This window comes from Solanum dulcamara, chromosome 11 (assembly GCF_947179165.1).
Source record: "Solanum dulcamara chromosome 11, daSolDulc1.2, whole genome shotgun sequence".
Lineage (NCBI taxonomy): Eukaryota > Viridiplantae > Streptophyta > Magnoliopsida > Solanales > Solanaceae > Solanum > Solanum dulcamara.
Genome location: NC_077247.1, coordinates 40,555,598 through 40,571,855, shown reverse-complemented (window position 1 = coordinate 40,571,855; position 16,258 = coordinate 40,555,598). Strand labels below are relative to the sequence as shown.

Sequence of the window (16,258 nt, the reverse complement as noted above, 5' to 3'; positions counted from 1 at the left end):
ATTCCATAATTTTCTAGTCCAAATCTTCTTCTACAATGAAGAAATCATCCATGTGTGGTAACTTGTGAACATGGTTTTTTGAAACCGATAGGTAATGAATTTTTAAAAAAAAGAAAACTTACCGATATTATTTTCCTAAAAGCATAATATTTAGAATCAAAATAACTATTTTAACATGTCAAAAATTGAAAATTTACCATATTACTATTTCTGAATGTCCATCGAAAGAATGCAGTATTTCTCTTACATAACGTGACACCTTGTGATAGAGGTCCATCAAAGACATGACAAAAGAACATACATTTATCTCCACTGAAATTAATTTGTAGCATTGTCTATATATTGATCATCAACAATATGTAATATAAAGATTTAGCAACAATAATATTGTTGAGATTTCTTTCGATGTTGTTTGATAATATTCACGTCTCTTTTGTATATCTCAAAGTTTACATATTTCCTTCTTTATTGGTCACAAGATCCTTATACAATCAAGACACATTCAAGTAAATCAACTATTTATTGCCCATTAAGGCTCCTTTAGTTGATTGTTGGTCCCGTTAGGACTCCTTAGTTAAAATATCATAGATAATTATTCAAAGATAACATCTGAAGCAAGGTTTATGGAAGAGAGTCGAGTACATCTTGCTTTGGCTCAATGCACTATTCAAGTGAATAATAGTGCATTCTTTTGAATCAATAGACTTAAGCACACTAATCAGCTCTTCTCGAGCCTGATATCGTCTCTTAACTCTCTGAATACTTTATCTGAAAGTAGCTCATCAATATGAATATGATCTTTACTGTTCCAACCACCTTGAGTATGACGGGTAGTCGGACGGATTTGAACAACACACGAATTAGAAAGGAACTTTTATAGAGTTAAATTCTATCGCACAAACTCAGAATATGAAAAAAGTGAAACAATTCCTAATGTCCTATAGCCTCCTGATTATAAGTGTGGTGCACAACACATCCATAAGCAAGACTCTACTTGACACAGCTTCATAGACTTTCTAGAACTCGTGAACTCTGTGCTCTAATACCAAGTTTGTCACGCCCCGAGAGCGTACCCTAGACGTGGCCGGCACTCAAAAATCATTATTGGATTCCAAGCGAACCACTTGACTTGGTCACACACTCGTTTATCCATTCAATCAGTGGAAGACTTTAAATAAAGATACAAATAGGTGGGCAAATTTGATCAACAATCTAACTCAAGAAAGAAAGGTCATAGGCCAACAAAGCAAACTCCAATCTATGTCATGAGAATAGTCTGACAAGAATAATTTAAGGAATAAAAATACTCAATTAACCCATCTTTAAATAATCTATGAAGCCTCTATCACAATTGTCTAAATGGTGCCAACGACAGGTTCATGGCTACCTCAAATCAAAATGAAAAGACTAAACTCAAAGCAAGAATGACATAAGTGGTATGCTCCGAATGTAGGGGAGGACTCACCAATCAGCTGAATGTGAACAGATCTTCAACGGTGCACCGGTTGATGATCTCTAGAACCTGTCTCTACATCAATAAATGATGCAGGTCTAAATGGACGACAGTACATAAAATGTACGAGTATATAATATGACAGAATGAAACAGGTATCAAGGTAGAATAATATCAGTTAAGATATCTCAAATCAAAAAGATGGGAAACTCAATCAGGATGTCATAAGTTTAAAGCAAGAGTATAATATAGACAGAGACCAATCATATACAATCCAATCTGATCCAATCTAATCAAAGTACTATCAAGACCTATATGGAGTTTCTCTTATTCAACAATCATCACATATGAACCAGTGATAGTACAATAAACCGACGTTGTTTCACGTCTATTCAATATTTTTCTAGGGTAAAGAACGAATCCAATAATCAATCAAGTCCTATCATGTTAGGATAATAAAAATAGAGAAATATCCAACTTTAATGGCTTGATCCTCTCCACACCTACACTGGCTACGTAGTTATTGTGTTCGAGTTGTTACTTACTCTTACCCAATTCGGTGCTTGATACTCCTCCTAAAACTCAATGCTCACAAGACAATCAATCCCAATCAAACCAATCAATAAGTCTCACATAGACTCTGATCAGTTCATCAGTTCTATCAAACCAATCCTTTCACCCAATCAATTATCCAATCATTCCCAATCATTTATTTAATAGTAGTTTGGATAATCCTTTATGACAACATTCAGTTGAAACTATTCAATTGGGTTCAATTATGAAGTTATAAAGGATTATCAAGTTTCATCAAGACTATCATCATGTTCACATCCCAATCACAACCACGCACTCACAAGTTCAAGGCTCTAAATTCAATCCTTAGACATGTACATTCAATATTAGTCAAATTACTATTAGAATTTATGAAATAAGTAGTTTAAATTCTTTGTTCAAGAAATAAGTTCATAGAAAACATCAACTACGCAACATTATGTAAAATATGTTAAATTTAAGGAAATTCTCCAGAAACACAATCACGGGAAAATAATACATTCACCAATTAACCTATCACAATCATGGGGCACATGAAAGAACAAGGTTCATGCCTTAGTTTAGCTTTACATACCTGTAACGACGATTATCTACTAAAAAAATGAAGACCTCTCTTGAAATTCAAGAACCCTAGTTTTTCTCCTTCGCTCTACTCCTCGCTCTCAAAAGTTTTTAAGGGTGAATGAGAAGAAAACGCCTTTGGGTACTGATAAAGTGTTAAACTTAGTCACAAAATGGTCTGGGTTAAGTTTGAGAAAGGTGGAAAAAAGATTGGAATGTTCCTCACTAAAATTGAAAAACGTGCGAAGAAAATACACATAGTGAATGTGTTTTATGAGTAACTCATACAACGCATTCGTGAAGTGTGATTTATGGAAAATTTGGTTTTTGGTCAAATTTTAAAAAAAAATGCATTGTAGGGGAGCAAGTCCGGGACGCGGACTAGCCGCGAACCCTTCTAGAAATGCAATTTTGTCCCAAAAAATTATTTTTTGATCCGATTGGCCTAAAATTCAATCGATACTACTTCCCGATATGATTCTTCTCCCTAATTGATATTTCAGCCTTGAATTGACCAAAAAGTTATGGATGATACGTTATGCGAGCGTGCTATCCTCTAGGGGTATTTTAGAAATTTTTGGGTTATAACATAATTTTACAATATGATAACATTCTAGGTGAGTGCAAGTACTTAATAACGAAGCTAGACATAAGAGGGATGTCCAATGTGTTTTGGGAACAAAACAAAGTAGCAGATGCATTGGCCAAGGAAGGAATGAAGAAGTCAGTTTTTGGTGAACCAACTCTTTTCTAGTTCCTTCGGTGTTTGCACAAAAGGAGATGGAAGCAGACATTTCAGGAACTACTTATGTTAGAAAAGCAAACATTAATTCTAATATTTTACATGGCCGAAGTTAATACTTTCATGCATCCCACATCGATGGGTGTCTATCTTTCTCTGCACTCTTAAAATTATAATATTAAATCTCTTTTGAACCAAAAAAATATATATGAATATATGAGAATTCCTGATAAAATATTAGTTAGTGTCCTTATTGATTTATGAATTCTCTCTTTATTTGAAATGATTTTTTAAAATAATTATTACTTAATTATTGTTCTAATAATGTCAAAACCCCAGTCCACCATCACTTGCACCCACACTAACTCTCCGGTGGGAAAATCATTATTACAGCCCAACTAACAACACTCGCAAGTTATAAGACATTTAAATATGTGGAAGCATGTTTAGTAATAAAGAAATGATTGAGCTCCAAAGCTCATTTTCTCACTTTTCCTCTTATTCCGACTAATCTTTGCTAGGAAAATTTATGGGGTGTTAGATCCATGACCACAACCATGATAATTATTTTGTCTTGATTCAGACTGATTATGTGTTGCTATAACATTTGCTTCAGGGAATGGAGCAGACTCAGTGGGACGGATTTCATGACTTTTCATCAGCAAAGTATTATCTTGCTCAGCCACAAGTAGGCATATAAGTAATTTAGAATATTTCTTAAACCCTTTTTCACGATATTGTTCTTGTAGCAATACATTTGAAGCGTGAAAAGTGAAAAAAAGTCTTCTCAAGTAGGTCATCATCAGTGATAGTATCTCAACATAATTTTAATATGAAACTTACTTTATGAATAGCAGAATTATACTCAATTACAGTTTTAAAATCTTGAAATTGAAGGTATATCCACTCATATCGAGCTTTCGATAACACCATAAGTTTTAGGTGGTCATATCGATTCTTCAAATTAGTCCATAATTCAAGAGGGTTTTTCACAGTTAAAAATTAAGTTTTTAATCTTTCATGAAGATGATGACGGAGAAAAATCATAGCCTTCCCTTTATCTTGGCTTGATACTTTATTTTCTTATATAATAGTATCACCAAGACCTTTAGTGTCAAGGTAATTTTAGCATCAAGGACCCATGAAAAATAATTCTTTCCTATAATGTCAAGTGCCACAAATTCAAATTTTGATAAATTTGACATGATGAAAACTAAAGAAAAAGAATGAATCAGAAATAAGAAAGATAACTTAGTATTAAATTTCTGAAACAAATAAATTTAAGTAGATCCTTAAAATATACTCATAGAAAATAAGTTGTTTACAAATTAATGTAACCATAAAAACAAGTTGTAAGAGATTAGTTTATCATATGCAATTAATATGTTATTTCATTGATCTTCAATCAATTTCAAAAATAAAATCAGCAATAGAAAAATATATCAAACAATAGTCCTAATTGCAAAGTACATAAAATTAGTTATAATAATAACATGATTAAATGAAAATTTAAGTAGTAACATAAGATGTTCAAAAAGTAAAGCATGGTGACATTATTATTATTTGCATATTATTAAATATAAGAATAGCTAGAAGAAAATTGTATATACATACTAAAGCTAATATAACTCAAGGAATAACAACAGAGTCAGATATATTAAATAAAGATCATCAAATTAATTAACTGAAAATTAAATGGATAAGTAAGAACTAAATATATAAGGCATGTGTTCATATACCTAAAATAGAAAATTTATTCGAAGGGGGGTAGAGATTCGTGCTGATAACATATTATGAAATAAAAATAAGATATTACTAGTTAAATAACAAAGAAAAAGAAGAAAAGAGTAATAATGTTTCTTTCATTTTTGATGTATATTTTTTCATTATAAAGAGTGTTATTTATAAGCCCCTCCTCCTTTTTCTTGATCACAAATATTAAAGTGCCACATGAACACCCTTAATTGGTCATTAAAGTGTCACATGGATAACCATTTTACAACTTTCATGATGTAATGACCCCAAACCGTCGTGACTGGTACCCACAGTAACCCTCCGGTGGGAGAACCATTACTACAACCCAACTAGCAAACAATCGCAAGATATAAATAAATTTAAAGATGCAGAAAATCATCCTAGGAACTGAAAGTTAATCGTACCAAAACTCTAAACAACTATAAATCTAAATAGGGAACACAATTCCCAAAAGAGTCATCAAATAACACTAATGTCTGAACATCTAAGTCCCGAAAGAAGGACTAGAATCAAAGAGAGAGAGTTCACGGCAGCCTGAAAGAATAGCTCACCTTTGAACTCGGACACTATCACTTCTCTAACGAGGTCTCCCCACAGCCGACTGAATATGCCATGTAGTCAACAAAGACAAAGCAAGTGTAGCATCAGTACACAAAATCAACAATGTACTGATAGAATCACGCGGCTAGCCAGTAAGCGGATCATGAACAAGTAAACTCAACATAATAAGCACATATACAGAATAATTTAACCAGTGTCATCCCAAATAATATTCAGCAAGACCACAGTTCAACAACCTCAATATCATGCAACTTAACATAAGGGTCTTCTCATGGACCTGCAAACACTTAATTTGTGTCGGAACGTGACACCCGATCCAATACTTGTGTCAGAATGTGACACTCGATCAAGTTATGTGTCGGAATATGAAACCCGATCCAATTATGTGTCGGAACGTGACACCCGATCCAAACATACAAGCAATCATAATTTCTCAACCACAGTCAACATTATTATACCAAGAATAGGTTCATCACAAAACAAGTCAGCAAGTGACCATTTCACATCAAATCTAGCATGTTCCCTATTTATATACACATATGCATACCATAAAGCAATTTAACAAGTACTTGAAACACATACGGGAAATAAAATCATCACAATTTGAGCTTCAACAAATTTAAAGTGCAAGAGCTTTTCCTTTCCGAGTTCATTCCACTTGTTCTTGGTCTAAAAACAGTAAATATATATAAAGGATCAACAAAATGACCTAACTAACACGAATAATAACACAATTCTCATGCTAGGCCAACCTATGATCCTAACCCCCATTCTAGGGCTATTTTCCACCATTAGTTTTTCAAACTAAAATCCTCCCTCAATATCACCCACCATAGATTATGGGTTCTAGGAATCAATTAACAAATTTATGAAGTAAATTACTTACCCTTGACACAAATTGGGATGGAAATCAGTAGGAAATCGCCCTAGGTCGTTTATGGTCTTTCAAAAATGAGGTGGGAATGAAATAAACCGTTCTGGGGTTTTTTTCGTCTTAAATTCATGACTGTCCCGCCAAAGCGAGACCATCCCGCTCTAACGACACCGCTTTGGCCGGATAGGCGGATACAGTGAGCTCGAAACTTGAGCTCCAAACTCCCATTTTACAATACACTCTCATCCCATGGCATCTTAAATCATACCTTTCACTCTAAGTCCAATTTTGATAGTTTTACTCACCCGAATGCGATTTCGCGAAGCCATAAATGCTCTGTATCGTCTTGGTTATCATCTAACTAAATCAGATTACCGATTCGATCATTCACCTATCACCAGGTCACCTCAGACCTCACCTGACTCAGAATTCATCCAAGTCTAGCTTAGGCTAAAAAAAATTGAAGCTACTATCTGAAATTTTCTGGCCCAAAATCTTTTCCCATTGGCCTATCCATAACGACGGAGACAGGTCGTTACACGTGATTTTTTTAATAAATAATATTAGTTTATAAGAGGTCATGACTTATTTGTCAAGATAGAAATTAAAGAAACGAAAAAGGACATAAAATATCTTAAACTATTGAATTTGATACAAAAATACTCTTCGTTAACATTTCGGCTCTAAAATGCGCTTGATGTCGACCTATTGATCATAAAATATCCTTATTTTTTTACGGCCACAGTTAACAATATAATTAAAAATCTCATTTATTACGTAACATAATTTCATTAATGTGTTTTATAATTAATTAATCTAAACTAATTAAATTTCAAATCCGGATCCATCTAATAACCTGATACCCTCACCACCTGTAACCCATTAAACTAAGGAGAAAAAATCATGATTTCCATTTTATTAATTATTCTAAATCTAATTTGTTCAAATTATTGTTCATCTTCTTCATTGAATCCAACTATAAAATCGATCCAAGTCACCTTATTCCATCTTCGAAACCCTCCAAAAATTAAAATACAACTTCACAATAATGCTAAGAACAATAATCTAAATCACCCACTTCTAAACCCTCCATTAGAGGTTCATCCGAGCTTCTATTTGACATCTCCATTAGAGGTTCATCCGGGCTTCTATTTTAACGTATTTTAAACTGATCGGGGGGTTCTTTCTAAAAGTTGTAAGTTTTTGAATAATTGAATATGATTACTGTGAAGCAACTTTGATTTGACATTATCTGATTTAATTTATTTAGTGAATAAAATGAGAAATAAAGTTGAAGAAAATTATTGAAACTTCATTTAAAAAGTCGAAGAATTTCACATCTCAATTTCAATATTTGAAAACTGAAGTTTGTAGATTACTCACCCATTATTAAAATCGTTTTGAAAATCATTTATTGAACTTAAAATTTAGATTTACTTATTAATTTGAGGATGTATTTAAAGGAAACTAAAATCATTGGAGAATTTGGAAAAACTTGAAGAACACCTAAATCTATGAGAATCAAGATTTTTTTCCCTTTAGTTAATTTAGATTTTTAGGCGGGCGGGTATAAGGTTATTAGGTGGATCCAAGTTTGAGCAGGTATAATTAGTTTAGGTTAATTATAAAATATACCAATAAAATCATGTCGGATAGAAAATGAAAAATTTAATTATATTTTTAACTAATGCCATCAAAAATAAGAATTTCATAGCCGGTTGATGTGAAGAATATTTTAGAACCGAAAAATTAACAAATGATGTTTTTATATCAAATTCAACAATTTCAGAATATTTTGGGCCCCGTTTAAACACCAACAAGTTTTTCTTATATTTCCTATCCCATTTCTCCATACCAAAAGTAGAAAATGGGAGCTGGCACTGACAAAGAATTGTACTCCCTCATCTTTTAGTTGTCCAATTTGATAAATTATCGAGATATAATTTATCGTTTTATTTTATAATTTTACTAGATAATTGTATGAGTTATTTTCTAAAATATTAAATTTATTATTTTATTAATTACTTCTGGAGTATGTCAAATAAAAAATAGACGAAGGGAATAATTGTATGTTTTATATCTACAAATTGTAGTCTTGATCTTCTGGTTAATCCTCTTATAAGACACTCATTAATCTTTTAAGCAAGGAAAGTGGAATTTGATTGAAAGAAATATTCATTTCATTCCATTTTAATTGTCGGTTTAATGTTATTTTTCATATTTATTAAGAAAATAATAAATATAAAATATAACTTACTAAGTTAGTTTTATTTAATAAGGGTAAACCGATTTCTTCCTCTTAAATATTGTGCAATAAAAATATAATTAAAACAAACTTTTACTTTACTCTTGACTTCTTAAAATAATTAATTATTTTAAGATAACATTTTTTTTAATCTATAGTAATTGTTAATTTGGGATAGAGGAAGTAAGAAGTAGAAAAAAATAATCCTTAGAGCAATTAAAGTATAAAATAAAATAAAATTGAGGTCATGCGTACATCAAGAAAAGTATATTTGGTCAATACTCATATCTTATTTGTACAGGCTTACACCTCAAAAGAGATAGAAGGTGCATATCTTGGAAAACTACTTCATGGGGATGGCTCCCCAATCAAATATGTTGGAAAGTCATTACTGTTGAAGTGATTTTACTAGGAAGACTTTTTGAATCTGCTATTAATAATAACTGAAAGAATGTGAATTTTTTGTTGATACGATCAAAATATGTGTTGCTACGTTATGAGAGATAGAGTGACGCTTTCAATTATGTTTGATCGTGTTGATTTTATATATATTTCTAGATGTTTGATCAAAATAGCTCATAGATTAGCTAGATTTTCTAATTCTTTGTTGAATGAGATTTCTTAGGTGAGATTTTTCTCAAGCTGGATTGTACACTATGCCCATGATACATAGAAATGTGTAGTTCCTTGATAAAATAATACAAAGTGGTAAGTCTCGATAAAAAAAAAAAACTCGTAACTTAATTTTTTTTGAATTGAATGCGCCATTCATTTTTTTCTCAATCTAAAATGAGAAGAAAAAAAAAGAAGTTAAAAATACGTTGAAATTATTTAAAATTTATTAATTTTATCCCGTTATATTGCTTATTCAAAAATATCCTTGTCATAAGTTAATTAATTAAAAATGGTCTCAAACTTGTCAAATAGCTTAAATATAAGAATAATTATTTCTAAATAAGAGGAAAATGAATCAATGTTATCGTTTTTTAAGAAAAATAATTTTTTTTTGGCAGGAAGGAGACAAATATTAAAATTGATATAACCCGCGGGTTGTGGTTTGCTGTTTCTGCACGCTTTGTGGTGTCCAACTTGCATTACCATCCACAAGAAAATAGAAAAAGTCTCATTAAAGTAAAAGCCGAAAAGTTTGGCGACTTTTAAAATGTGGGGCCCTTTATGAAGAATTTGAGGATGAGAAAAAAAGGTAATGCTGACTCAGATTAAAAAGAGCCCTTCACTTTATTGAGAATCCAAAAAAGCCAGAATAACAAAATCTCCAAAGCCACAAAAAACTTGTGGCTCACAATTATTTTCTATCTTTTACGTGGCATGCCAGCTGTATTTACCACTTTTAATAAGTCTCCATCAAAACAAACTTAATTTACTATTTGATTATTCTCATAAGTTCATTCTAACACTATCCTAAAGTAAATATTTTTAATTAATCATGTTTGTTTTATCTTGATAATAACGAATTTTTTTTGTTTCGATGAATAATATACAAATTTAATTAAACTAAATTAGAATGATCTATTCTTATTTTTGGTTCATATACGTAATAAAATTGTATTAAATTTTAAATCATAATCAACCACCACCATTCTACTCTTATCTCTAATAAAATAAAATTTTATTTAAAATATGCCACCTAAATTTTTAACTTGATAAATTTATGAATTTAATATTATATTTTGCATCAAAAATATTGTGAGAAAAGTTGTCCCACTACAACAACAACAATTCAGTGAAATTCCACAACGTGTTTCTGAGGAGGGTAAAGTGTACGCAGATCTTACTCCTATTAAGGTAGAACGGCTGTTTCCGAGAGACCCTCGACTCAAAAGAAGCATAAAAAGAGGTCAGATAAGTCTAAGAAGTTCAAAGTGATATAAGAAAGCAAATAACGAATAACTCAAATAACGAAAGCGATACAAATAAAATAGAGTAATCAAAGTATAAAAAGTAATAGAGAGATAATAACATAAGTCAGAGCAAAAGAAATTATAGTGCGCTAATGCGCCTACTAATACGGAGGGATAACGAGATTATATATTAGTTTTTTACCCTAATATGAATCATCCACACACTCTTATCTAAGATCATATCCTCATTAAGCTATAACTACATCATATCCTATCTAATTAACTCTCCACAATATTTATTCGGCCTACCCTAGCTCGTCTAAAACAATCCAAAAGCCGTCCCACTAGTAAATAGAAAATAATTTTAACATGAGACCCCATCCCCAAATTCGCCGGATTTGTTTGTTGGATCGTCTCCTCTCTTCTTTCTCTCTCTCTCTCTCTCTTTCTCTCTCCTTTTTCCCAGCTTAGTATAGGAACTTGAAAAAGCGCATACAGTCTTTGTTGTATAATACATGACAGAACTCAAAGACCCTGCAATTAAACTCTTTGGCAGAACCATTCAGTTGCCGGATTCTTCTGGAACTCATGAAGATGATTCTTTGCCTGAGGACACCAACGGAGAAGAAGAAGAAGATGTAGAAGCTCACAAGGTACTTTACTTTTTTTTACTTCCAAAACTAAAATATAATCTGTTGACTTCCCATTGGACTCTGCTTGAGCTCATTCCCGAGCATTTCCCTAGGGTTTTGAATCAGATACAAAATATAAACCTACTTTTTTTAAAAAAAAAATTAATTCATTTTAAAATTTGGTAGGAAAGGGGAAACGGAGTAGGGGATTACAAGTTGGCTAATCAAACTCTACGAGGTAAAAGTTCGGGTAACCAATCAACTCAGCTACTAACATATCTCTAGATTAAATTAGTTCCTTTAAAGGAAAGGGGGTTAAATTTATCCATGTATTGATTAGGTCAGGTACTCACAAATTTCTCTTACTTGGGGTTCCTTTCATCGTGTTCTCAACATTTAGGGTGTTTTTGGCACGAAGGAGAATATTTTCCCTGGAAAATGTTTTTTTGTAAAACTTGTTGTTTCATACTTATTATGTAATGTTTAGTAAGTAAACAAGTAAAAAAAATGTTATCTCAATACGTAATCTAACAAAATACTATACGAGTGGGAGGGGTTGGGGAGTGGAGCCTTGGGGGGTGGCGGGGGTAGGATGGTCAAAGGGTAGTGGTTTGGGGCGTTAGGTGGGTGGGGAGGATACAATAAACATAGAAGTTCACTAATAGAACTTGTTTTTCCACTTACATTAAGGAAGTCATTTTCTTCAACATGGGAAAATTTTCCTCCATACCGAACACACCCTTAGCTCCTTATCTCCGTGAATGCTTTGTATTTTCAAATAGAAAAGGCTTTATTAATTTTACAATGGATTTAACTAGACTCTGTAACATAACTTTTTAGGATCAGTGCAAATTAACATGTTATAGAAGGTTGCTTGTTGTAAAAATATATTTTCACTGTCAATTTTTAGAAAGTTCAACTATTTTACAATTGTAAGGAAATTGATTAGAGTTCAACTTTATTCCATCAACCTAACCAATCATGGTTTAACATCTTTCACATCTCTATAACTCAGATTTGTTTTACTTTCCTATGTTGAGTTCTTTAATGGGCAATCTATTAGTGCAAAAAGAGTAGTTTAGTTCTAAGATTTGCTAAATGAGAAACTTTGACTTCATACCTTTTATTTGTGTAATGCTATGAATACTCAATTTCCACATTCAGTAGGATGCAGATACTTAATTTGTTATGCACTCGTATCCTTAGTTCTCCGTGGTAAATCCCTTCATGATATATAATCTACTATTGGTCTTGTTTTACCTTTGGCCTCTCAACATTTTCTCTCTACAACTTTCACATGCTTCTTACCGACAGAAAAGCTTGGTTGTCTCAATAGTTATAAAAGACTAGTGAAATCTCGTTGAACCTTTTCTTTTGAGATCTCCATATGTTTCTAATAATTTGAATCGTTTAAAAGAAGAGTTTACTGACTTAATTTACTCCACTGTGAAAATGCATCACACATACAGGATGATTTTGGAGGAAAACTGGATGATGATGAGGACGAGATGGAAATTTTGACTGGCAAGGAGTTGCAGGATCAGAATTCAGTTCCAACTAGAACTGATAGTATAAAGGAGCCACCTGTTGATAACGACTGTTCAACAAGACCTTCAAAAAGTGAAGAAGAGCAAGGAGAAGCAAGTAATTCGCAAGAGAAAATCCTCAAAAAGCCAGACAAGATAATTCCATGTCCCCGGTGTAACAGCATGGAAACCAAATTTTGTTATTTCAACAATTACAATGTGAACCAGCCTAGACACTTCTGCAAGAATTGCCAGAGATATTGGACAGCTGGTGGGACCATGAGGAATGTGCCTGTAGGTGCTGGTCGTCGGAAAAACAAGAATTCAGTTCCACATTACCGCCAAATATCCGTCTCTGAAACACTTCCAAACGCACAAACAGATTATCCAAATGGAATACAACAACCTATTCTTGCATTTGGATCCCCTACACCACTCTGTGAATCAATGGCTTCAGTTTTGAATATTGGTGACAAAACAATGCATAATTGCTCACAAAATGGGTTCCATAAACCACAAGAACCTGGGGTTCCAGTTAGTTACGGAGCTGGAGATAATGGAGATGACCATTCCAGAAGATCATCTGTCACTACTGCAAATTCAGAGGATGAAGGTAACAAAATTGTACCGGACATGCTAAAGAAGAACTGCCATAACTTTCCACCTTACTTGACTTGCTATCCTGGGGCTCCTTGGCCATATCCATGCAGTTCTGTCCCATGGAGCTCTGCAGTCCCTCCTCCTGGTTATTGCCCTCCTGGTTTTCCTATGCCGTTTTTCCCAGCAGCTTCTTATTGGGGTTATACTGTAGCAGGTTCTTGGAATGTTCCTTGGATGTCTCCAACTACTGCTTCCCTAAACCAAACACCTACGACTTCTGGTCCTAATTCTCCAACTCTGGGAAAACACTCAAGGGATGAAAACATACTAAAACCTCTGAGCCGCACGGTAGAACCTTCAAAAGAGAGTGATCCTGAGAAGTGCCTCTGGGTTCCAAAAACTCTCCGAATTGATGATCCAGGAGAGGCTGCAAAGAGTTCTATATGGGCGACATTGGGAATAAAACATGATAGTGTTAATTCAGTTGGTGGAAGTCCTTTCAGTGCTTTTCAGCCGAAGAATGATGACAACAATAGGGTTTCAGAAAACTCTACTGTATTACAAGCAAACCCAGCAGCATTGACTCGGTCAGTAAATTTCAATGAGAGGTCATAAACAGTTGTGAAATCATTGAGAATGTTAAATATCAGACAGTGATGGCAAGGCCAGGCAGGAATTCTTCAGCTCAGTAACTCTTAACTACTGTTACTTGTCGGCATATTTTGGTTAGAGCGAGTTCTTCACACAGTAGTGTTGGCGAAAATGTAGGGTAGGTTCCTTCAATTTCATTCAAATCAGAGTAGATCAATATCTTGCAGCTAATATCTCCTTGTGTGAAAAAGATGGGTCCTTTTTGGTTGATAGTGTTTTCTTTTTTCTCTTTTTCTTTCCCATTTTCGTAGTTGATGTATATACTTGTAATTAAGAAAGTGAGAGGTAAACTAGGCTGTTTGTGTTCCAAATTTGACGTGTGATGAATAAGTTGAAGGTAAAATTAAAAAGTTCATTATTTGCTTAATTGTTTGTTCTGAATTTACTATTAATGCATTATGAGTCTATGACGAATGGACTGTCAGTAGATATTTCCTGATGATGCTTTAACAAGTTATTTTTGCTCATCTCTAAGAAATGGATCTTAGTTTATTTGAAGAACTGCACCTTTCAATTCTTCCTCTAGGTGTCAGCCTTTCATGTCTGTAAATTGAAGGGTAATGCATTATTTAAACTCTCAATGGCTGTCCTTTCTCAAACTGCTTTAAATTGCTTTATTTAAACTGAAGATCTATCAGAAACAACCTCTCTATCCCTATGAGGTAGGGTAAGGTTCCTCAGATTACACTGGGTGTGTTGTTGTTTATGGTGCTTAGAGTAATGTTTTCAGTTTCAGAGTGCTGTGCTAAAAGGATTCAAATAAAGGCATTAGAAGAGACACTTGGTGCATCTTTATCTTTAGCAGGATTTATTCCTTAGTGAAGAACAGACCACCATTTTAGTTCCAGCTAAGGTAATGGATAATTTACAAGTTTCATGTCTATTGATTACTTTACTTCTCAAACCATCTCTATCTATGTATGTAAATAGAGCCTAGAGCTCGGGGCGGAGCCAGCCCTTTGGCTGTGGTCTAATCGATCTAAGCTTCATGTAAGCTTTTACTTTGTCATCTGGTGTAGTCGGGAGAGCTACTATAAATTGGTACGATAAGTGGATTTGTTGTGATCTGTTTCATCCTTGTAATGGGAGAGATGGAGTGTTGAAGTCTTCTGTACAGAAATATTTGCTCACTTTTTTCTCTTCTTTTATGGCATTTCTCATATTAGTGCTGTTATACAGCAAGAGGGAAGGACCTTTGGTACAATTTGAAAGTTCACTCTAGTGATGTAAAAGTTGCAACTCCAAATCTCTTGTGCTTGCAATCAAAGCATGGTTAATCAATAAGATCTTGTTAATTTTTCAGCTTGCAGTTTGCCACACATGGGCATTGTTTTAGTGCATGTTTGGATATAAAAATTGTGAATTTTGAAGGGGAAAAAAAAGGTTGAAAATGGCATTTGATTCAATTGTGTTTGAACATGAATATAAATTTGAGTTGTTTTTGAATTGAATGATTTGAAGTGAAAATTGCTTTTGGAGCTTTAAAATTCCGGAAAATCTATATTAATTTTATTCTCAAAAAAAAAAGTGAAAATGTCCAAGGCCAAACGATTTTAAACATTATTTTAATCCGTGTTTATAGCGAGCCAATAGACAGCTAACGTGTTTTGTTTTGTTTTCTCTACTTACTGATTAATTATAGTACTAAAATATCTAACCCTGATTAACTCATATCTAGCAGTGGGTGGATTAGTTACTTTCATATATTTAGCAGTATCTTGTTTGGTGATTAATCTCAGAGTGCGACAATCTTAATAGAACACTATAACTCTATTTAATAATATAAAAGTTTTTTAAAACCTCCTGCCCACTATACACAAAACCCCATTAAAACATTTTCAAGAATCCTCAATTAATTAAAGCAGAAATAAAAAAGTAAAAATGGGCCGATTCATTTCTCTTGCACTTCTTGTGGCTGCTTTTCTCATGATTGCCATCTCTCAGTGTCACGCTTATCCGATCATTATCTGTCTAAATAAAATGGATAATTTTATTAATTTATGTTTATGTATCAATACCAAGTATAAATTCCCTATGTTTTCTTCTTAGATTAGTAAGTTGTGTTGGAATACTTATTTAAAAATATACGATTTTTGTCTTATCATACATTTCTTTATTTTTTATTTTTATTTTTATATTTGAGCCGAGAGTAAAGTAGAGTTGGAAATATTGGGGCAAAACCCTCCATGAGTAAGCATGCTTGTCAATTTATCTGTATCTTTTTTAAAAAGTAAATTATGTAAA

The 16,258-nt window shown here is 33.0% G+C and overlaps 1 protein-coding gene across 2 annotated transcripts; it reads left to right on the top strand.

The window, feature by feature from the left end:
* The first annotated feature begins 10,981 nt into the window (after window positions 1-10,981).
* On the top strand, window positions 10,982-15,219 carry LOC129874734 (cyclic dof factor 3-like). 2 transcript variants are annotated; one of them, XR_008762951.1, is made up of 3 exons: window positions 10,982-11,258; window positions 12,707-14,132; window positions 14,745-15,219. XR_008762951.1 is itself a non-coding variant. In XM_055950076.1 (2 exons), exons 1-2 carry the CDS (start codon window positions 11,121-11,123, stop codon window positions 13,976-13,978), a joined length of 1,410 nt encoding a protein of 469 aa, XP_055806051.1. In that variant the 5' UTR covers window positions 10,982-11,120; the 3' UTR covers window positions 13,979-14,375. The 2 variants fall into 2 exon arrangements, 1 of the variants encoding a protein (XP_055806051.1); XM_055950076.1 differs by lacking the exon at window positions 14,745-15,219 and having other exon boundaries at window positions 12,707-14,375.
* The last annotated feature ends 1,039 nt before the right edge of the window (window positions 15,220-16,258 follow it).

Bases quoted from the DNA above. Each gene is read 5' to 3' on its own strand.
- LOC129874734 (XM_055950076.1), top strand. From the start codon at position 11,121: ATGACAGAACTCAAAGACCCTGCAATTAAACTCTTTGGCAGAACCATT. The intron at 11,259-12,706 runs GTACTTTACTTT...TCACACATACAG, and splicing joins AAGATGTAGAAGCTCACAAG to GATGATTTTGGAGGAAAACT.